Source organism: Salvelinus alpinus, chromosome 5 (assembly GCF_045679555.1).
Source record: "Salvelinus alpinus chromosome 5, SLU_Salpinus.1, whole genome shotgun sequence".
In the NCBI taxonomy this organism is placed as follows: domain Eukaryota; kingdom Metazoa; phylum Chordata; class Actinopteri; order Salmoniformes; family Salmonidae; genus Salvelinus; species Salvelinus alpinus.
Window position 1 is genome coordinate 82258816 of NC_092090.1, and position 23121 is coordinate 82281936.

General features: G+C 43.4%; 1 protein-coding gene across 1 annotated transcript in view; it reads right to left on the reverse strand.

Annotated features, from left to right (window-relative positions):
- LOC139577003 (spermatid perinuclear RNA-binding protein-like) overlaps nucleotides 1–22631 on the reverse strand; it is a 49352-nt gene extending 26721 nt beyond the window's left edge. Inside the window, exons 1-7 of the mRNA XM_071403689.1 lie at nucleotides 22402–22631; nucleotides 17156–17329; nucleotides 8659–8897; nucleotides 8273–8438; nucleotides 7509–7653; nucleotides 3799–3884; nucleotides 1031–1126 (exon numbers count right to left, since the gene is read on the reverse strand). Coding sequence (XP_071259790.1) covers nucleotides 1031–1126; nucleotides 3799–3884; nucleotides 7509–7653; nucleotides 8273–8438; nucleotides 8659–8897; nucleotides 17156–17158 — 735 coding nt within the window. The 5' untranslated portion in view covers nucleotides 17159–17329; nucleotides 22402–22631. The remainder of the gene's footprint in view (nucleotides 1–1030; nucleotides 1127–3798; nucleotides 3885–7508; nucleotides 7654–8272; nucleotides 8439–8658; nucleotides 8898–17155; nucleotides 17330–22401) is intronic.
- Between the last annotated feature and the right edge of the window lie 490 nt (nucleotides 22632–23121).

Consider the following 23121-nt stretch of genomic DNA (forward strand, 5'->3'; position numbering starts at 1 on the left):
CCATGGGCTGTGGGGGGGGGCGAACAGATCAGCTCCATGTGCTGTGGGGGAGAGAGAGAAGAGATCAGCTCCATGGGCTGTGGGGGGAGAGAGAAAGAGAAGAGATCAGCTCCATGGGCTGTGGGGGGAGAGAGAGAGAGAGAGAGAGAAAACAGATCAGCTCCATGGGCTGTGGGGTGGAGAGAGAGCGAACAGATCAGCTCCATGGGCTGTGGGGGGGAGAGAGAGCTTACAGATCAGCTCCATGGGCTGTGGGGGGGAGAGAGAGAGAACAGATCAGCTCCATGGGCTGTGGGGGGGAGAAGAGAGAACAGCTCCTTGGGCTGTGGGGGGGGCGAACAGATCAGCTCCATGTGCTGTGGGGGGGAGAGAGAGAACAGATCAGCTCCATGGGCTGTGGGGGGAGAGAGAGAGCGAGAGAGAAGAGATCAGCTCCATGGGCTGTGGGGGGAGAGAGAGAGAGAAGAGATCAGCTCCATGGGCTGTGGGGGGAGAAAGAGAGAAGAGATCAGCTCCATGGGCTGTGGGGGGAGAGAGAGAGAGAAGAGATCAGCTCCATGGGCTGTGGGGGGGAGAGAGAGAGAGAGAGAGAGAGAACAGATCAGCTCCATGGGCTGTGTGGGGAGAGAGAGAGAGAGAACAGATCAGCTCCATGGGCTGTGGGGGGAGAGAGAGAGAGAGAACAGATCAGCTCCATGGGCTGTGTGGGGAGAGAGAGAGAGAGAACAGATCAGCTCCATGGGCTGTGGGGGGAGAGAGAGAGAGAGAGAACAGATCAGCTCCATGGGCTGTGTGGGGAGAGAGAGAGAGAGAACAGATCAGCTCCATGGGCTGTGGGGGGAGAGAGAGAGAGAGAGAACAGATCAGCTCCATGGGCTGTGGGGGGAGAGAGAGAGAACAGATCAGCTCCATGGGCTGTGGGGGGAGAGAGAGAGGGAGAGAGAGAGAGATCAGCTCTATTGGGGGGGGGGGCACCAAAGATACATGATGTACTCTGTCACACACATGCACCTCTTCCTGGACCACTTACCCATCCTTTGAGAGGCTCCCACACAATTAGTCTGTTGCACATGTCTCTGAGAATACGCATGACGATGACACACGACTTCAGATCTGTCACTCTGGCCTACATGGGGGACAGACAAGACAATGTGAACATACTCTATATATACCTTCAAAGTCCAGTGATGCTAAAAACAACATGTACAGTCTACCAAAAGGATTACTCAATCCTTCAGTCATACAATGGATATTAGGGGAGAGTGGGGTAAGTTGAGCCAGTCTTGTTTGTAGGAAACCATACAGAAAATTTGTAAATCTGACCAAATATTTAGGAAGAGGTCATCATTTCAAGGAGTGTGAAGGAAGAAAACACATGGAAAAAGTAGTAAGCAAGTTAGGTTCACAAAAATTATTTACCAAGTCAAATTAATTTGTGTTAGCGTTTTCATGATGCTCGCATCTTTGAAATTGATGGATGTTGCATTTATATTCCTGTTCAGTGTAGATTGATCGCTATAAGCTACAATAAAAAGTGCATTCTTGTAGCTGTGTGGGCTAATATACAAGGGTGGCAGGTAGCCTAGTGGTTAGAGCGTTGGGCCAGTAACCAGAAGGTTGCTGGATCGAATCCCCGAACTGACAAGGTAAAAATCTGTGGTTCTGCTCCTAAGCACTGTTCCCCGGGCGCTGAAGACATGGATGTCGATTAAGGCAGCCTCACACACCTCTGATCAGCAAATTGAAGTGTTTTCTTCCGAGGCGTAACCTGTTTTTTGCCACATCACTGGGATATGAGGTAATAAGGTCTGGCCTATGTTAAGTGTTACAATTATTAAAATCGACAAAAATGCAATTGTGACTGTGTTGAATTGTGTTTGAGAAATAAAGATGGACATGGTTGTAAAAAAGGTAGCATTTATATTTTACTCAGTACAGAAATGTGTAGGTGGTTTAAACTTACCCCATACCTGGGGTAAGTGGTGCCAAGAGACCACTTTTTTGGACAAGCATGTTATACAAACTATAATGTTTACATTCATTCTGATTATTTCCAGGGATACAAAACATCCTGAAATATACAGTGGGGCAAAAAAGTATTTAGTCAGCCACCAATTGTGCAAGTTCTCCCACTTAAAAAGATCACATTGTAGGATTTTTAATGAATTTATTTGCAAATTATGGTGGAAAATAAGTATTTGGTCACCTACAAACAAGCAAGATTTCTGGCTCTCACAGACCTGTAACTTCTTCTTTAAGAGGCTCCTCTGTCCTCCAATCGTTACCTGTATTAATGGCACCGGTTTGAACTTGTTATCAGTATAAAAGACACCTGTTCACAACCTCAAACAGTCACACTCCAAACTCCACTATGGCCAAGACCAAAGAGCTGTCAAAGGACACCAGAAACAAAATTGTAGACCTGCACCAGGCTGGGAAGACTGAATCTGCAATAGGTAAGCAGCTTGGTTTGAAGAAATTAACTGTGGGAGCAATTATTAGGAAATGGAAGACATACAAGACCACTGATAATCTCCCTCGATCTGGGGCTCCACGTAAGATCTCACCCCGTGGGGTCAAAATGATCACAAGAACGGTGAGCAAAAATCCCAGAACCACACGGGGGGACCTAGTGAATGACCTGCAGAGAGCTGGGACCAAAGTAACAAAGCCTACCATCAGTAACACACTACGCCGCCAGGGACTCAAATCCTGCAGTGCCAGACGTGTCCCCCTGCTTAAGCCAGTACATGTCCAGGCCCGTCTGAAGTTTGCTAGAGAGCATTTGGATGATCCAGAAGAAGATTGGGAGAATGTCATATGGTCAGATGAAACCAAAATATAACTTTTTGGTAAAAACTCAACTCGTCGTGTTTGGAGGACAAAGAATGCTGAGTTGCATCCAAAGAACACCATACCTACTGTGAAGCATGGGGGTGGAAACATCATGCTTTGGGGCTGTTTTTCTGCAAAGGGACCAGGACGACTGATCCGTGTAAAGGAAAGAATGAATGGGGCCATGTATCGTGAGATTTTGAGTGAAAACCTCCTTCCATCAGCAAGGGCATTGAAGATGAAACGTGGCTGGGTCTTTCAGCATGACAATGATCCCAAACACACCGCCCGGGCAACGAAGGAGTGGCTTCGTAAGAAGCATTTCAAGGTCCTGGAGTGGCCTAGCCAGTCTCCAGATCTCAACCCCATAGAAAATCTTTGGAGGGAGTTGAAAGTCTGTGTTGCCCAGCAACAGCCCCAAAACATCACTGCTCTAGAGGAGATCTGCATGGAGGAATGGGCCAAAATACCAGCAACAGTGTGTGAAAACCTTGTGAAGACTTACAGAAAACGTTTGACCTCTGTCATTGCCAACAAAGGGTATATAACAAAGTATTGAGATAAACTTTTGTTATTGACCAAATACTTATTTTCCACCATCATTTGCAAATAAATTCATGAAAAATCCTACAATGTGTTTTTCTGGATTTTTTTCCCTCATTTTGTCTGTCATAGTTGAAGAAATTATGAAAATTACAGGCCTCTCTATGATGAAAATTACAGGCCTCTCTCATCTTTTTAAGTGGGAGAACTTGCACAATTGGTGGCTGACTAAATACTTTTTTGCCCCACTGTATATATATATATTTGTTAGAAAGAATCACTTGACAAAGCATTTCTAAACATAGCCCACTCTCCCCTCAGCCATTTAATGTTCCCTAGATATCTCCCAGGGAGCAAACTGTTCTATCTGAATGAGATATGAATTGAATATCAAACAGAATATGAAATCAGATGTCCCACCTGGAACCATTTGGTGTGTCTGAGTGTTGCCAGTGCAGCCTGGCACCGCCGCCCGTCCAGCACCTCAAGCTCCTCCACGCCTTCCTCTGGAGAGAGGGACAGGATGAGGACACACATTGTGTTGGCCTAGGGGACCTTCAGAAAGACTGCCACACAGACACGGGCTGCATCTGAAATGGTACCCTATTACCCATGCGGGCGCTGGTCAAAAGTAGAGCACGTTTAGGGAATAGGCTGTCATTTAGGACCGACACACAGGCAAGTAGGGTGGCCGGCTATAATTAGCATCCCACTGATCTGATAGAATGAGTTGAGGGGAAATGTTTAAGTTTGAAAGTTAGATTTTCCCCCCCCCTCCTGCACAGAAGCTGACAGAAGTGTTACAGAACTGTAACAGAAGTAAATGTGAGTGCATGCTTCTGCTGTGGCTCTGCCGGATGGACACTCAGTCTGGATGCAGATCAGTGGCACTGAGATAACTTCACCACCAGAATAGTGTGTTGTCAGTTCAGTGCAGGACAACGAAAATGAGAGCATGGCCACATCTCAGGACACACGACAGACTTTTAGATGAGAAGAATGTAAGGGGATAATGTCTGGAGATTAGTTCTGTAACTATAGGATGTTTAGAGAAGTAGTTGGAAAGCCTTGGAATTGAAATTGTAAAAATGGAATTTAGTCATAATTCAATTAGTTTGTAATGTATTGTAGTGGGATGCCATGCTAGTATTTTCTGTCTTGCAGGTTGATCAGATGTTTATGTTAATTAAAAAGTTTCCACACTGGCTTCCTGTGGGATCAACCGTGCCGTGCCATGGCTGGAACTGAGCCGTGGGAGAAAATAAAAAGCAACGGCAGAACATAAACATCAGAGTGAGGACGCCACCCTGGAAAGAAAGTGAAGGCTCAGTTTCTCGGGAGCAACTAGCCAGGAGGTGATTACTCTGGGCCGAGCAAACGTACTGCAGATCACACTAAAGAGCTCCGAGCTTAGTAAGAGAACCTCTCCATCTCTCCCAAATAATTACCGTGGCAAATTGGCAATGGAATTCACATTCAATTACATCATCTACTGTATATTGGCCTACAGCTAGAACCACAAATGACACTGGCTATTTCAAAAAGGTACAAAAAGATAGCCCCACTCATCACAATCAAATGTCTTTTCGACAGTAATTATATTAGGTCGTACCTCTTATTTTAGAATTAGTAATTGTATTTTTTGGTGGATAATTGAGTCCAAACGTTGGGACAGATTTTCCTGCAAATATTTATATGAATAAGACTAATGAAATTGGATAGTAAGAGCCACTTCTTTTTAGGTTTTAAATGTTAATTCCTTGTTTGGTTTATTGAGATGGGGAGAATAGAGCAAATTGGAAATCAAATTGCTTTTCTGATTTCTTTAAAATGGCAAATTCTTGTTCTAAGATCATAAGCTTTTTAATTTAGTGGCCACACTGGCCATTTCAAATGCATGGCTAGTAGCCATGTGCGGTAGTATACTGTATTTACGGAAGGGTTTGTAAGAGCACTGTGTGTGTGGTTTTGCAGATCGTTGCTGTAGAGTCCATTGTGAAAGCTGAACAGGTTGGAAGAGGTGTAGGACTAACAGACAAGCCAATGAGCGACACAGGCCAGGGTCAACCCGTATCACAACACAGGGTCATTCCATGTCCCACCTCCTAATATTAGACTGAGGGCCTTCATGGTCTGAGCCAGGGGAGATCTGGGAAATAAAATACAGGCATCTGATAAGGATCTTGGCCCAGAGACTGAAAGGACATAAATAGGACAATAGAGGCACTGAATACACACTAAATCTCAGCCCTTTCAGGATTTCGCAGGGATTTTGTGATATTTCTGCAGAAATGAGATTGTCCAAGAAACCGAGCGAATGGAACCTCATGAGCCCTTCCTATGCTCTCCACCAGCGGCAGGTCATGAAGAAGCCATCAATCATAAGTACCACATTCCAATAAGACAACGCCAATGAGCTCTCCCACACGTCATCAATTTAGATTTTGATTAGTGACCAAAAACCAAAGAAAATTAATACCACTGACTTTACAACATGAAGTTATGGGATGTCATTCTGAGCAAATCAACTGCAACGTTAGAGAGAGGCCTCAATTATCAATGGGCATAGACCATCAGTCTCCAACGAATGACAAAATATGGTGAATATCAGGAGTCAATAAGGCAGTTGGATACCAGTTTGTCTGTCTTTGGTCAGCTCTGAAATGGACATGGACCAAAATTTCATGGTTTGCAGTAAACCAGTGAAGAGAAGTACAGTGAACACAAGGGGGGAGAGGAGCCATGTCTAGGGCTAGACAGAGTGGTTTAAGGGGGAGCCCCTTGTCCCCGGGCGTCCTGCGCTGGGCCTCGTTGCTAGGCTGGCTCCCAGCCCGGAGCTCCCAGGTTTAATAATCCACAGACGCTGGGCTGGAGTGCTGTGGTAAAATACAGACATTTGCACATATACTCCCAAACATTCAATGGAGAGAACTGTTTCAAGGGCAATGTGCCTTCCTCAGGGTTGAGGATGCTACGGTAACTAGTTGTGAGGCCAGATGGAACCTTAGAAATGTAATCCTAATTTAAATTCTATGGATAGAACAAACTACAGTTTAGTCAGTCAATGTTCCGCTCGGGTTGTTCCCCAAAACTAGAGGTTGCCGGAGAACTTGTGCTGGCATATTGTATTGGTTACTTCTTTGCTTGTGCTGTTTGGATTATTTGGAGGCTCAGGACGAAATCTTTCTCTCCTAGAATGTATTTGCTCCAGTATTACACTTAACACTCAATGCAATATTTATGCTGAAACGACCTTTTGTACAGAATGGTGAAAACCTTTCTTTCAGTCTCCCCCAGTGGGGTTGACAACAGTAGGTGTTACATAATGGCTGCTCTTCATGTCTGACTCACCTTTCATTCATTCCCTTTTTAAAAACCACAGCATAAGCACTCCTCTCACTCTCCAGTTTCCTACTAACTGGATGTTGGGCAAGGAAAAAATAAGCATCCTGACTCTGTTAGACAAGAATGATGACAGAACGCTGTAGGAGAAACCTGAGCAGAGACGGCTCTTTTTACACTTGGCTGTATCCCAACGGAGATACGCTTCCAGATCTTACTATGGAGACACTTAACAGATTCATGTCCCTCCCGTCCCTCCCCTTTCTCCTGACCACCTCCAACCCCCTCCCGTCCCTCCCGTCCCTCCCCTTTCTCCTGACCACCTCCAACCCCCTCCCGTCCCTCCCCTTTCTCCTGACCACCTCCAACCCCCTCCCGTCCCTCCCCTTTCTCCTGACCACCTACAACCCCCTCCTGTCCGCTTTTAACGCTCCTCAATCACCCTCCCTTGTCTCTTTTCTCCACACCCCATTCCCCTTATCTTTCACCTCTGCTTTGTACTACCCTCATTCCTGCCATCTCCCTCCTCTTCCTTTGCTCTCCCTCCACTCCCTCTCTCAACTCTGCCTTGCTAATTTAAGGAGAAGACCACAACGGAAATAAGGGTTAAAGTTTTACTGTGTACATCTTTAAGGAATTAAAGATATTAATGTATGAATTTTACCAAACAATTAAAACATAAAACTGTTTCAGCTGGAAACAACATAATATACTTTTAAACTCTATTAAAAAGTTAAATAAGAGAGAAAAAACATCTCATGGCAAGGACAAACAGAAGGGGTAAATACCTTGTTCTGTGGCAGTGTGTTTTTCTCTCATGGCCAGAGAGGACAGGGTAATCTTCAGGGTGAATTTGGGGTTGTTGGTGTTGACCACCTGGATGGCTGACTCCGACACACTCGACTGCACCTCATACTTGTCCTCTGTCAGCGTCTGAAAGGGCAACCAACCAGGGTTGAGGCAGATCATAAGCCAGCTGTGGTACGTTCAACATCACACACACACTATTATATTACTAATGTTTCAACTTTACAGGCAACATACTAAGAAACTTCCAATTCAATTTTCTATGCATGGCATTTTATTTTGTAGTGATTATGTTCAAAGGGAGAAAGATTCAGGTGTACTATCTAGTCTTGTAGCTAGTTCCTTTGAAGAATGCATCATCGCTCTACTTCTGTGACAACCTATCTCCACCCCCTGTGCTGTGAAGCCGAAAGGTGCTAATAGAATCGTCCCTTGATGATAACCTTCACAGCAGGCTGGAGCGGTATTTAACTGGCTGATGGGGAGGACGAGGAGACCATGTACAGTACAGTAGTCAGCTCTGCAATGCACTAGAGACTGCAGTTGTGGATGTAGTTAGGTCTGCACTATATTACAGAAAGCAATGGTGGTAGGCTCAGATCTGCACGACCTAAAGTAGTGGTATTCAAAACTCGCATTGGAAAATTGTAAAAATAGTTTTTTTTAAATTAGGATAATGTGCCATCCCATCAATTTTTAAATGTTAGTTAGTTTGCTCATGTAAAATGCTTGAGTGAAAACAGACCTGTAGTTGCACTGGCAGGTTGGCGCTGACAGTGTACAGCAGTAGCTTGGTGGGTTTGTCTCTGCACATCAGGACCAGCTCCAAGTCCATGTCTCCTTTAACCAGGAGGCCTTTAGCCACAAGACCAACACGCATCACCCCACACAGGATCGACGCATTCTGGGGCCTGGTGAGGATAGAGCAGAGCAGTAGATCAACCACATAACACTAGTTTCTAAGGATGTCATTTTTTACTCAAATGTTTTGCTTTCAGACGCTCAAAATTAAATTGATGTAGCCCACACATTTTCACCAGAACATAGGTGGCAGTAAATGTATAAGTGCTTTGTTAAAACCTACCATGTAGAGTGTCTCAAGCTTTTGCAACATGGGAGAGGAAGACTCACTTTGTGGTCCTGCGGCTGCCGGTAGAGTCTTCAACATCCTTGGCGTCGCTGGTGGTGGGGGTCGGGACCTTGCTTAGGGAGGTGTTGAGGTTGTCCATCCAGTCTGATACCTGCTTGAGAGCACATTCCACGGTGGACACCAGCTTCTGGACAGCTTCCAGCTCCTCTGGCGAAGGGTAGATGTTGGCGTGCTTTGCCATGACGTGGCGGTCGTCATTGGCAAACAATCGGATGGACCTCTGAGAGGAAGGAAGAACAAAGTCATTGAGAACATGATCCTTGTAAAAAGTCTGAAGAAAAACTCCAAATGACTTTGCCAATTACAGTTAGGCATTTGTTTGCTGAACCAGACAAGCCATCTTACACTGCATATACTTGACAGTAACACCTCCTAGCAACAGGTGCTGCGGCATATTTCCATTTGTCCTACTTAAAAAGCCAATATTGCTCTATACAATATTAACATTACGACATGTTCGTAGGGATAGCGTGCTTGCCTAGAAATAAGCTGCGTCAGCTAATGTGTGCCGATTTGCAAGCCTAACTGCACACAGTAGAGAGCACCATGTGGAGCTTTGAGCCCAAGGTCAGTCTCTATTCCTCTCCATCGCTCTCCCCCTCTCTATTCAATTCAAATGGGCTTTAGTGGCATGGGAAACATACATTGCACTGCCTGTCTGCATCAGTGTTAACACTTTACACTCATGAGAATTAGCTTATAGAGATAGGGCTAAACTATATTCTTAGAGAACAAATATGAAAAGCATATGCATAATCATGGTAGCAATTGAAAGGGAAAAGTTGTGATTATGGGAAAATTATTAGACCAAAGTTGAGGACAATAGTTCACGTGACAAGACTGAATTCAAACATTACTGTTCATTTTACATTTACTGTACTTTGCCGCATTTGTTGATAACAAAATCAGAAAATACTAGTGGATACATAGTAACATTAGGGGTGTAACAATTCACTGATACGTATCGGTCCCCGATTCAAAGTTGACTGCATCGGTCCGCGGAGCCCAAACCGATCCAAATGTAGCATGCATTGGTCAGAAAATCGATTCAAACGTTACGAATCGCCAATTCACACATACATACACATATAAAAAAATATATATATTACATTCTACCTTCCGAAAATACCCCGTGTTTTGGGACAACTGATGCTTCCTCTCCTTCAATGTTGAACTAATCATGTAACTGTGTTGACAGTCATTGATCTACAAATCATTTTTAATGCCAAACCACCCCAGGGAATATTTGTAGCTTAGTCCAAATGCGCCCTGCTTCCTGACCCATGTGAGGTAGGCGGCCTGTTCCTGATCTTGTACATCTGCGTCCAAAAGTGCACATTTGGACTGTTTGGCTTGCTTCAGAAAGTATTCACACCCCTTGACTTTTTCCACATTTTGTTGAGTTACAGCCTGAATTTAACATGGAATAAATAGCTTTTTTTATATCAATGGCCTACACACACACAATACCCCATAATGTTAGAGGAATTACATTTTGCTCAGTTCCTGAGTTGCCGGAGAGGAAGGAAACCGATCAGAGATTTATTTCACCATGAGGCCAATGGGGACTTTAAAACAGTTAAAGTTTAAATAGCTGTGATAGGAAAAAACTGAGGATGGATCAACATCGTAGTTACTCCACAATACTAACCTAAAAAGGAAACACGTACAGAATACAACATATATTCCAAAACATGCATCAAGGCACTAAAGTAATACTGCAAAAAATGTGGCAAAGCGATTAACTTTTTGGTCCTTAATACAAAGGTCTAATGTTTGGAGTAATTCTAATACAACACATTACTAAGTACAACTCCATAGTGGTGACTGTGTCATGTTATGGGTTTGCTTGTAATCGTAAAGGACTGCGGATGGAGCATGGTTATCTAGCAATGATCAACAACCAAATGAGAGATTGAAGAATTTTGAAAATAATAAAAAATGGGCAAATGTTGCACAATGAAGGTGTGGAAAGCTCTTAGAGGGACTTACTTAGAAAGATTGATTCTAACATGTAGTGACTCAGGGGTGTGAATACTTATGTAAATGAGATATTTCTGTATTTCTGTGAGATATTTCTGTAAAAGATAGAATTTGTAGATAATTGGCCCTCTTTCTGGGACTCACCCACAAACAGGACCAAGCCTGACCTGCTGAGGAGTGACGGACTCCATCCTAGCTGGAGGGGTGCTCTCATCTTATCTACCAACATAGATAGGGCTCTAACTCCTCTAGCCCCACAATGAAATAGGGTGCAGGCCAGGCAGCAGGCTGTTAGCCAACCTGCCAGCTTAGTGGAGTCTGCCAATAGCACAGTCAGTGTAGTCAGCTCAGCCATACCCATTGAGACTGTGTCTGTGCCTCGACCTAGGTTGGGCAAAACTAAACATGGCGGTGTTCGCCTTAGCAATCTTATTAGGATAAAGACCTCCTCCATTCCTGCCATTATTGAAAGAGAGCGTGATACCTCACATCTCAAAATAGGGTTACTTAATGTTAAATCCCTCACTTCAAAGGCAGTCATAGTCAATGAACTAATCACTGATCATAATCTTGATGTGATTGGCCTGACTGAAACATGGCTTAAGCCTGATGAATTTACTGTGTTAAATGAGGCCTCACCTCCTGGTTACACTAGTGACCATATCCCCCGTGCATCCCGCAAAGGCGGAGGTGTTGCTAACATTTACGATAGCAAATTTCAATTTACCCCCAAAAAAATGGCGTTTTCGTCTTTTGAGCTTCTAGTCATGAAATCTATGCAGCCTACTCATTCACTTTTTATAGCTACTGTTTACAGGCCTCCTGGGCCATATACAGCGTTCCTCTCTGAGTTTCCTGAATTCCTATCAGACCTTGTAGTCATAGCAGATCATATTCTAATTTTTGGTGATTTTAATATTCACATGGAGAAGTCCACAGACCCACTCCAAAAGTCTTTCGGAGCCATCATCGACTCAGTGGGTTTTGTCCAACATGTCTCTGGACCTACTCACTGCCACAGTCATACTCTGGACCTAGTTTTGTCCCATGGAATAAATGTTGTAGATCTTAATGTTTTTCCACATAATCCTGGACTATCGGACCACCATTTTATTACGTTTGCAATCGCAACAAATAATCTGCTCAGACCCCAACCAAGGAGCATCAAAAGTCGTGCTATAAATTCTCAGACAACACAAATTCCTTGATGCCCTTCCAGACTCCTTCTGCCTACCCAAGGACGTCAGAGGACAAAAATCAGTTAACCACCTAACTGAGGAACTCAATTTAACCTTGCGCAATACCCTAGATGCAGTTGCACCCCTAAAAACGAAAAACATTTGTCATAAGAAACTAGCTCCCTGGTATACAGAAAATACCCGAGCTTTGAAGCAAGCTTCCAGGAAATTGGAACGGAAATGGCGCCACACCAAACTGGAAGTCTTCCGACTAGCTTGGAAAGACAGTACCGTGCAGTACCGAAGAGCCCTCACTGCTGCTCGATCATCCTACTTTTCCAACTTAATCGAGGAAAATAAGAACAATCCAAAATTTCTTTTTGATACTGTTGCGAAACTAACTAAAAAGCAGCATTCCCCAAGAGAGGATGGCTTTCACTTCAGCAGTAATAAATTCATGAACTTCTTTGAGGAAAAGATCATGACCATTAGAAAGCAAATTACGGACTCCTCTTTGAATCTGCGTATTCCTCCAGGGCTTAGCTGTCCTGGATCTGCACAGCTCTGCGAGGGCCTGGGATCGGGAGAGACACTTAAGTGTTTTACTACTATATCTCTTGACACAATGATGAAAATAATCATGGCCTCTAAACCTTCAAGCTGCATACTGGATCCTATTCCTACTAAACTGCTGAAGGAGCTGCTTCCTGTGCTTGGCCCTCCTATGTTGAACATAATAAACAGCTCTCTATCCACCGGATGTGTACCAAACTCACTAAAAGTGGCAGTGATAAAGCCTCTCTTGAAAAAGCCAAACCTTGATCCGGAAAATATAAAAAACTATCGGCCTATATCGAATCTTCCATTCCTCTCAAAGATTTTAGAAAAAGCTGTTGCGCAGCAACTCACTGCCTTTCTGAAGACAAACAATGTATACGAAATGCTTCAGTCTGGTTTTAGACCCCATCATAGCACTGAGACTGCACTTGTGAAGGTGGTAAATGACCTTTTAATGGCGTCAGACCGAGGCTCTGCATCTGTCCTCGTGCTACTAGACCTTAGTGCTGCCTTTGACACCATCGATCACCACATTCTTTTGGAGAGACTGGAAACCCAAATTGGTCTACACGGACAAGTTCTGGCCTGGTTTAGATCTTACCTGTCGGAAAGATATCAGTTTGTCTCTGTGAATGGTCTGTCCTCTGACAAATCAACTGTACATTTCGGTGTTCCTCAAGGTTCCGTTTTAGGACCACTATTGTTTTCACTATATATTTTACCTCTTGGGGATGTTATTCGAAAACATAATGTTAACTTTCACTGCTATGCGGATGACACACAGCTGTACATTTCAATGAAACATGGTGAAGCCCCAAAATTGCCCTCGCTAGAAGCCTGTGTTTCAGACATAAGGAAGTGGATGGCTGAAAACTTTCTACTTTTAAACTCGGACAAAACAGAGATGCTTGTTCTAGGTCCCAAGAAACAAAGAGATCTTCTGTTAAATCTGACAATTCATCTTGATGGTTGTAAAGTCGTCTCAAATAAAACTGTGAAGGACCTCGGCGTTACTCTTGACCCTGATCTCTCTTTTGACGAACATATCAAGACTGTTTCAAGGACAGCTTTTTTCCATCTACGTAACATTGCAAAAATCAGAAATTTTCTGTCCAAAAATGATGCAGAAAAATTAATCCATGCATTTGTTACTTCTAGGTTAGACTACTGCAATGCTCTACTTTCCGGCTACCCGGATAAAGCACTAAATAAACTTCAGTTAGTGCTAAATACGGCTGCTAGAATCCTGACTAGAACCAAGAAATTTGATCATATTACTCCAGTGCTAGCTTCCCTACACTGGCTTCCTGTTAAGGCAAGGGCTGATTTCAAGGTTTTACTGTTAACCTATAAAGCGTTACATGGGCTTGCTCCTACCTATCTTTCCGAGTTGGTCCTGCCGTACATACCAATACGTACGCTATGGTCACAAGACGCAGGCCTCCTAATTGTCCCTAGAATTTCTAAGCAAACAGCGGGAGGCAGGGCTTTCTCCTATAGATCTCCATTTTTATGGAACAGTCTGCCTACCCATGTGAGAGACGCAGATTCGGTCTCAACCTTTAAGTCTTTACTGAAGACTTATCTCTTCAGTAGGTCATATGATTGAGTGTAGTCTGGCCCAGGAGTGTGAAGGTGAACGGAAAGGCTCTGGAGCAACGAACCGCCCTTGCTGTCTCTGCCAGGCCGGTTCCCCTCTCTCCACTGGGATTCTCTGCCTCTAACCCTGTTACAGGGGCTGAGTCACTGGCTTGCTGGTGCTCTTTCATGCCGTCCCTAGGAGGGGTGCGTCACTTGAGTGGGTTGAGTTACTGACGTGATCTTCCTGTCTGGGTTGGCGCCCCCCCTTGGTTTGTGCTGTGGTGGAGACCTTTGTGGGCTATACTCGGCCTTGTCTCAGGATTGTAAGTTGGTGGTTGAGGATTTCCCTCTAGTGGTGCGGGGGCTGTGCTTTGGCAAAGTGGGTGGGGTTATATCCTTCCTGTTTGGCCCTGTCCGGGGGTTTCTTCGGATGGGGCCACAGTGTCTCCTGACCGCTCCTGTCTCAGCCTCCAGTATTTATGCTGCAGTAGTTTATGTGTCGGGGGGCTAGGGTCAGTTGGTTACCTGGAGTACTTCTCCTGTCTTATCCAGTGTCCTGTGTGAATTTAAGTATGCTCTCTCTAATTCTCTCGTTCTCTCTTTCTCTCTGAGAACCTGAGCCCTAGGACCATACGTCAGGACTACCGGGCATGATGACACCTTGCTGTCCCCAGTCCGCCTGGCCTTGCTGCTATTCCAGTTTCAACTGTTCTGCCTGCGGTTACGGAACCCCTACCTGTCCCAGACCTGCTGTTTTCAACTCTTAATGATCGGCTATGAAAAGCCAACTGAGATTTATTCCTGATTATTATTTGACCATGCTTGTCATTTATGAACATTTTGAAAATCTTGGCTCTCTCTAATTTTCTCCTTCTCTCTTTCTTTCTCTCGGAGGACCTGAGCCCTAGGACCATACGTCGGGACTATCGGCCGTGGTGACTCCTTGCTGTCCCCAGTCCGCCTGGCCTTGCTGCTATTCCAGTTTCAACTGTTCTGCCTGCGGTTATGGAACCCCTACCTGTCCCAGACCTGCTGTTTTCAACTCTTAATGATCGGCTATGAAAAGCCAACTGAGATTTATTCCTGATTATTATTTGACCATGCTTGTCACTTATGAACATTTTTGAACATCTTGGCATAGTTCTGTTATAATCTCCACCCGGCACAGCCAGAAGAGGACTGGCCACCCCTCATAGCCTGGTTCCTCTCTAGGTTTCTTCCTAGGTTTTGGCCTTTCTAGGGAGTTTTTCCTAGCCACCGTGCTTCTACACCTGCATTACTAGCTGTTTGGGGTTTTAGGCTGGGTGTCTGTACAGCACTTCGAGATATTAGCTGATGTACGAAGGGCTATATAAAATAAAATTGATTGATTGATTGATTGATTTCATTTAATACATTTGCCAAAATGTCCCAAAAATTTTTTTCCCACTTTGTTGTAATGGGGTATTGAGTAGTGTTTTCCCACTTTGTTGTTATGGGGGTATTGTAGATTGGTAAGAAGAAAAATAAATATAATTCATTTTAAATTCAGGCTATAACAACAAAATGTGGAATAGGTCAAGGGATATGAATACTTTCTGAAGGCACTGTATGACATCAAAGCAGGTATTTATTATAATCCTCAACGTATCATCTTTCAAAATATATCGAGTCCTCTTAATTTATAGCATTTTCCTCACTCAGACAATTTTTTTTTGCAAAAGTTGCCCAATTAGCGGGAGAGATGGGGGCAACTTCTTATCGTGTGAGGTGCTCAATTTCAGAACGGCTGTCAGTCAAAACCCATACAGCGATGTGAAGAGCACAGCCTGGGCGCTGATGTCATTTATATAATATTCCGGTACAGCTAATGCGTTACTATTGAGACGCTTATCCAAATCTCCAATTTTCAAAGGTGTAAAGGGCTACTTTTAGCAGCTATTTTAGATTCAGTTTTATTCTTAGTTTAAGTCTTAAAATATACTTTGGTCTTAGTCACTTTAGTAATTTCATCCTTTGTTTTAGTTATTTACTGTCTAGTTTTAGTCAGTGCATTTTCCCCCCATTAAATAATTTAGATTTACCTCTTACTTGCATCATGTGCACACTCAGCCTATTATCCATATTCCTTAAGTAACAACATTGTAACCAACGCCAGCCAAAATTAACCACAGGCTATAGGATATAAAGCCTACAGGTTCAATTTAGCTCAGATTTTCTCAAGATAATATACGTCGGAGGGGGGTAAATAACATTGATTTCCTTTTGAAGGGGAGAATATGAGCCTTCCAACAAAGCCAGAAGTATTACTGTACTCCGAATATTTCAGCGAAAACTATTTGTTTTTCCAATCAGAAAAGGCAACGGCAACTCGCAGATAAATGACAGCGCACATGGCAAAATAGAGCTTACGATGTGATCAGAGCAAAAGTAGCATATATGAAAGCAAAGACTTTCAAATAAATGATTGTTTCTAATTGAGGTTAGTTTGTTACAATTGAACTGTCCCGGCTGTGCAGCAATTCAAAATAATCAGTTCAAAAGAGACCGAGACGAGTGACTGAAGTGTCCGGGAGCTGTGTGCGTGTGGGAGAGCCAGATCAACGCAAAAATCCTGTGAAACAGAAAGACGTTATCAGTCAATGAGAAGATTGCATGATATATTCTGCACAGGGATGCATGCTTATGATTGGACAAAACAGATGAGAGTTTCATGTCTACTTGAATGTCCGTTAGTCTCACATGGAATTATCGTCTCGTTAAATTTCACTAAAGTGAAATTAACACTGCAGGGAAAATCACACCTCTACATCAGAGAGAGGGATACACATCAACAACCACAACACATACATTACACATCACCTGTCTCTTTCCTCTCAAACAACCTGTCTTTATGCAAGACCTGACATACAGAAACATACACACAGACCGTCAGACCCAAAATACAATATAGCCACAGACAAAGATTGCCACCTCAGACATCCTCACACTCAGACAGGCACACCAGAGGCTGATGGGAGGAGCTATAGGAGGACGGACACATTGTAATGGCTGGAATGGATTCAATGGAACGGAGTCAAACACGTTGTTTCCATGTGTTTTGTACCATTCCATTGAATCCATTACAGCCATTATGAGTTGTCCTCTTATAACTCCTCCCACCAGCCTCCTCAGACACACACAGACAGAGAACACTCACCATCTCTAGAGGAGAGGACCACAGACCTCTGGTCTAGAAGTGTGACTGGTTGGGGTCTAGGTCAGGACCAGGTTCCCTTAACTCTGCCTCCTCATGCAGTCAACTCTGACCCGTCAGATAGCTTGTGTCCCACGGGGCAGAGATACAGGTAAATCAGCACAGCTGTGGAAAAAGCTGTGGGATACAATGATAGGCATTTAGCACACTGTATTGCCTGACGACAAATGGAATTCTTCTGCTGCTCTGTCGTTCGCTACATACTTCAGTCTGAGACTGTAATCACTGAAGTTAGTTGGTGTGATGTCAAAATGAGGAGTATTATACAAAAAAAAAGTAATTAGCGATTAGATAATCTCTACCCAATCAGAGTATCAAAGCCAATGCCGAATTTTCCTAACGGCTCTTTACCCACGTGTGTTCTGGCTCTGGCCCAATCCATCGGTTTCTGGGACCAATCGGAACAGTTAGAATGTGTTTGCGTTTTACAAATCGTCAGAGGGGTACTCCGATCCAGGGTAGCAAACGGTGTAGGATCTTGAAATCTAAAACCCAGGATGTCACTGCTCAGGTAGCCTCATTTCCAACTTTTAGAGAAGTGGTCTGTCTGCTCTTCCCCTTCCTGTCCTCTATTTGGGGAAGGTTATGTGAACCCAGGGAGGTTTATTTTGGGGTTGTGTTTATTTAGGTCATTTTCACTGCAGTAGACTTTATGAGCTGGGGTTTTATGTTGGCAGAGCACTTCTTCCAAATGACATTCTGTCTGCACCATGTTACTGGCCAGGACAGATGGGCGCTCACTGAAAAAGGCCTATTTAGCCTATAGCTATCCACTTCAAATGGTGCGTCGCTCAACATTTGATGTATGACAATGTCAACTTCTCACTTAGTAAATCACATTGTTAACGTGATTTCAAAGTTATGACTTACGCCAATTCCATAACTAACCTTGGATCACACAGTCCTGGAGTCAGATCTTAAATAACTGGACAAAAAAAAATATTTAACTGTCAAATCTGCACTAGGGGACTAGTCAAATTCCGGGACTTAAGAGTACACAAAGTCCTAATCCATGTTCATGAAACCAACTATTTTAAAGTAACTTAGTGCAATTTAGTCCAGGGGGGAAGCTTTAATCTGTCTGGGAAATTAGCCATTATGTAACAGAGGCACAGCTGGCTGCTTTTTAAAAAACAGATTAGGCTAAGTGGTACACAATTTGAGCAGCGAGCAAGGCATAGAGCTCTCCATTTTGGTTAGCTAACAACTGCTCTTATTCAACGAGATTGATAAAGTAGTCTAAAGTGTCTTGATAGAGTGACACAGGAGATCTCCTTCTCCAAAGGCCAAACCATCTGCCCAAGGACTATCCAGTCCACTCACTTACAGGCTACATGAGGACAGTTTTGTCTATTCTTATAGTAATGTAACTTAATTTGCATGTTCATTTGAATGAAACAACTGGCCTAGAAGATGTTGTGGTTCCCTCAAATGTTTCATCTGTTCTCAAAAGCGTATTTATGGAGTCCCGCTGTGTCAGACTGGGCAACACGTCCCTGATGGGGACTGCACAAACAACTGCATCTGTTATGAAATGTCGGCTTGAAAGGAAAACACACTTTATATTTAGGATTATGCCTTCGTTAATACATTAATGGATCTATGAGAAAACAGTGCGATGTGCTGTAGGCATACAGCATACGTACAATGCTCTTATCAAGGTCTGTTCCTAAAAGCAGCTCAGAAAGGACGTGTGTATGCATGTTCGTGTGTGCACGCTCGTGTCCTCGTTTCAGGCCTAGCTGATTTCCTATTCACACACACCACAGTAAGAAATCTGAATGTTAAGGTTGGGTTTGGGTCTATGAGTCTATAGGAGCTGCAGCAGAGTACCCCTGTCCTGACCTGAGAGCTATCATTGTCTATTTCCCAGGTAATGGAAACATCATGTTCACATGCATGAGTGAGCACTGAACAGCAGCAATCACAGTCCCATCCACTACACCTCATCAGACAGAGCCACATTGGCTCTGATGACAGTACTGGGGAGGACAGAGAGCAAACAGGCAGCAAACTGTGCAAGTAGGCCTACATGGACAAGGCAGAGAGACTACCATAGATGAATCTGTGCCCAAAACACACAACTTTCATGCAGATCAAGTGGACACAATCAGGACAGCTTACATATAGGCTAGTAGACCTCGAGATAGAAGCCAATACAGAGCTTCAGATTCAGATTCACCATCCGTGAGACTATTATCCACCAAGTCCATTGGACTAGCAGCAGGCCAACCTTGGGGGGATATCTTTACAACAACAACTCTGGATTACGTGCGCGTGTCTAAAGTTTAAACCACTGCTCACATAGCTTTACCACTTAGCTGGTGCCAAGGTAAAAGACTCAACCACTGTCACCACCACTACCAAACCTTCAACTAACTAGCCTGCAGCAACCAGCGAGTCAGTGACTACCCCAAGGGACCTAGAAAGTCCTCCATGGGAGAGCTGAAGGGAGAGCTAAATGTGTCAGAAAGAGGAGAGCCTCTTGGTGCTTGTTCAAAACACAGTGAAAGAGGAGAACGTTGTGCCTGTTCAAAAACGCTGGCATGAATATTTCAGTGCCAGTAAAACAGTCAGTAAAGAATCCTCTTTGGCTCTGAAGGTCCTATGTCAGTGATGCTGAAAACAGTTAGAGGCAGACTTCATGAGCAGTACATTACAGTGCTGAAGAAGACATATGAGGAGAACAAAGGAAAGAGTCTGTCGAGGCGTAGCTAGCTGGTGTTTATCTGAGGTTTGACATCACCTCAGGTAGGCATATTTATGCCCACACCTGCTCCAAACCTAGCCTACCATTGTGACAGTAACGAGGCAAATACGAGCCTTTATATGGAGCTTCATTTGGGAATTTGGTAAACAATGTGGCCACTGGCTAGTAGTGTAACTACAAACTGAGCATGATAATGCATTGCAAACCTCTTACAGGTGCAGTAGAGAATAATCTGCCCACACACGCTCAAACTGTTTTCATAGCACATTAAATAGTTGAGGAAGAAAGAAGCCCCGAGGTCATTCAATTCTGCCGTCTCTTTGGGCAAAGCACATATTTCAGACAAGGCCAAATGAGTGTTCTAAGTAAGACTTCGCTATTCCACACCATATACACTTGTTTCAGGCATCCTCCTCCCTGTGTGTGGAGAGTAGAAAGGTGGGGGGGGGGGCGTCATGTCTAAGAGCACACCTAGTGATCAACATTTTATTAGTCATTATGGGATACTGTCTTTGATGTCTGGGATTCAGCCACCCAACAATAAACCAACAATAATCTTCAAAGATTGTGTGTGCGCGCGCGTGTGTGTGTGTGTAAGAGGAGATAAAAAACAGCAATTCAGCAATAATATCTTAAGACATCTTACCCATCAAGGTTGAGAGAGAGAACATTCCATCGATTAGGCCTTGATGACTGCCAACACTTAGCTGAGGCAGATATGGTTTCAGTTTAACAGTTAGGCTATGAAGCGACTGAATTCCAAAACATCCCCTTCTGAGCAGCGGAGCCTTGGGCATGGAACACTGGAATATGTTGATAACAGGGAATTTGGGTGCTTTCAAAATGTATAACAATGCACACCCACAAACAGACAACCCATCATGTATTGTGAAAAGGATTGAGAAAAAAAACAGAATCATTGAGATGGTTTAGTGGTCATTGTAGATGTACCGTTGATCAATGGAATGCAATTAATCAATTTCAAACGGGTCATATTACGAGTCCGAGGTGTCCATTACTGGACTCTTCCTTTCAACCTTCCAATCGAATTTCTATCCATCTATCCTGCTCTTCAATTACATATCTGCTGGTTATAGTATGGCTTCTCCTATTACTGAAAAAGTAACACCCAAAAAGACTGGCAAGCAAAAAGTGCATCACCGCCACCTCGGCACTGTTGACAGTAGCCTCACTGTTAGATGTGTGGTTGAGAAAACAGTGGTGTATTCTGTATACACAAGACATATAACACTAATTGCAAAACAAAATGTCACTCACACACTTCTCATTTACAAGCCGTGCACTCTATGCCCGTTTAGTTTAGCTTGACTGGGCCAGGAAGCCTGAGGAAATTAGGCTCCGGTTACTGTTTCCATTCTATAGGCAAGGACCAGTACCTGCTACAGTCTGTGCACTCTGCTGCTTACTCTGCAGTAAAGCTGGGACGATAAAACAAACATTATCGACACCGACCATAACGAACACTTATCGCAGGCATTTTGCTGATATCGTTCCTTAGGTTTACTAATATGGGTGATTGTTAATGGCTACAATCAAACTAGTAGTAGCAGTGGTTTAAAGGGTAATTTAAATGTTTTTTTTATCCAGATATGGATTTTCATTCATATCGCCCAAGTCTACAGTCTTGTACAGCAGGGGTTCCCAAACGTTTTCACTCAGGGCCCCCTTCCAGCATTGGGGAACATTCCAAAACTGTTCACACTCATCTTGTTGGCGGAAAACATTTTGCAGGTTTAAAGCTCATTTTATGCAATTCTACACATTTTGTCATGGGGTGCAGATAAAATGTTGCAGTTTTGCCATGTCTTATGTGCGTTCATGTGTTATTTGAGTGACAAACATTACTGTAACATCTATGGACAAAAAAAACAGAGCAACATTTATTTTGCAGACATGGGCAAGTTGATCTGTACATTTCTGACAAGTTATAAATAGCTCTCTAAGGTATATAATGACAAGAAGAAAACTGATGATGCACTACCCAATTTGAAAGTGTACCTTGTGCATTCTACTATTACAACTTTCAGGAGTAAATTGAGATACGTTGCATGGATATGACAGGTGTACTTATATATCAAACAACCGCAAGTGAAAATATAAATATACAAAAACTCGAACCAACATAAAAGTTCATGTCGTTCTCTTTTCAATTTGTTTCTGACAATCCTTTTGAATTCTGATATTACGTTAACTAGCTAGCCAAATGGCATGGCTTCCTACATTGACAGACATCAATGATTAGATCACTGAACGTCACTGGAAAATAAAAACATCCAGAAGAGTGCATGTCATATAAAGGGGGAAATAACAAGTAGCTACCTATCATGTTTAGAAAACGTTCGGAATTTGTATGCTGCCTTGTTAAGTTGCTAGCAGCACCCCTGACCAACAGTGCAGCAGGATATCCATCCTTGCCTGCGCTATTTCAAGCAAAATTTGGCATTGAGTAAATACTTACATAGTTACAGTTCTTGAACCAAACCAAGGTAACACATCCCAAATATTTCAATGGTAGCTTTTTACTGGTAGGACTTCGTGTTTGCACAACCAACTCCGTTTTCATCTCGGTTTGGGACAACGTGGATTCAGCACCCGACAGCACACGCTTGTTTTTTGGTCACAACTGTGTCAGCCGCACTCACTGACCGTGGCAGCAACGAAGAGCGGGATAGTTGCGCACGCGCGTTATGGTTGTTCAGCGCTAAAACGCAAGACATATGACTGCATTTGGTAAACAAATTATGCCTTGGAGAATTGGACTAGGCCTATATGATTGTGTGAGAATTAATATGACTGAAAATAAGTAGTGGGTGCTTGCTTTTTGTCCCAACATTTCACAGTGGTAATTAGTCACAACCTCGAACAAGCCAATAAAACATAGGCTAGGCATACAGAAACGACATGGTACTAACCAGTGTTACTTATTAAAAACAAAGTAAATCAGCACAATAATTACATCCACCCTTGCACAATAAGACCAGGACATAATGTCAAACCTAAATGGTAGGAAAATGTCAGGGGTGGATGTAATAGACATCTATTAGTAATAGGCATAATTATACAGTTTGTTAAATAACAACCATTAGTATTTAGTTTCAGCTGAGAGTCTCTTGCACACTCCTTTCACATACACTCTGATTATAAGAATGAGTTATTGGCCTCACTCTGACAGCTGATA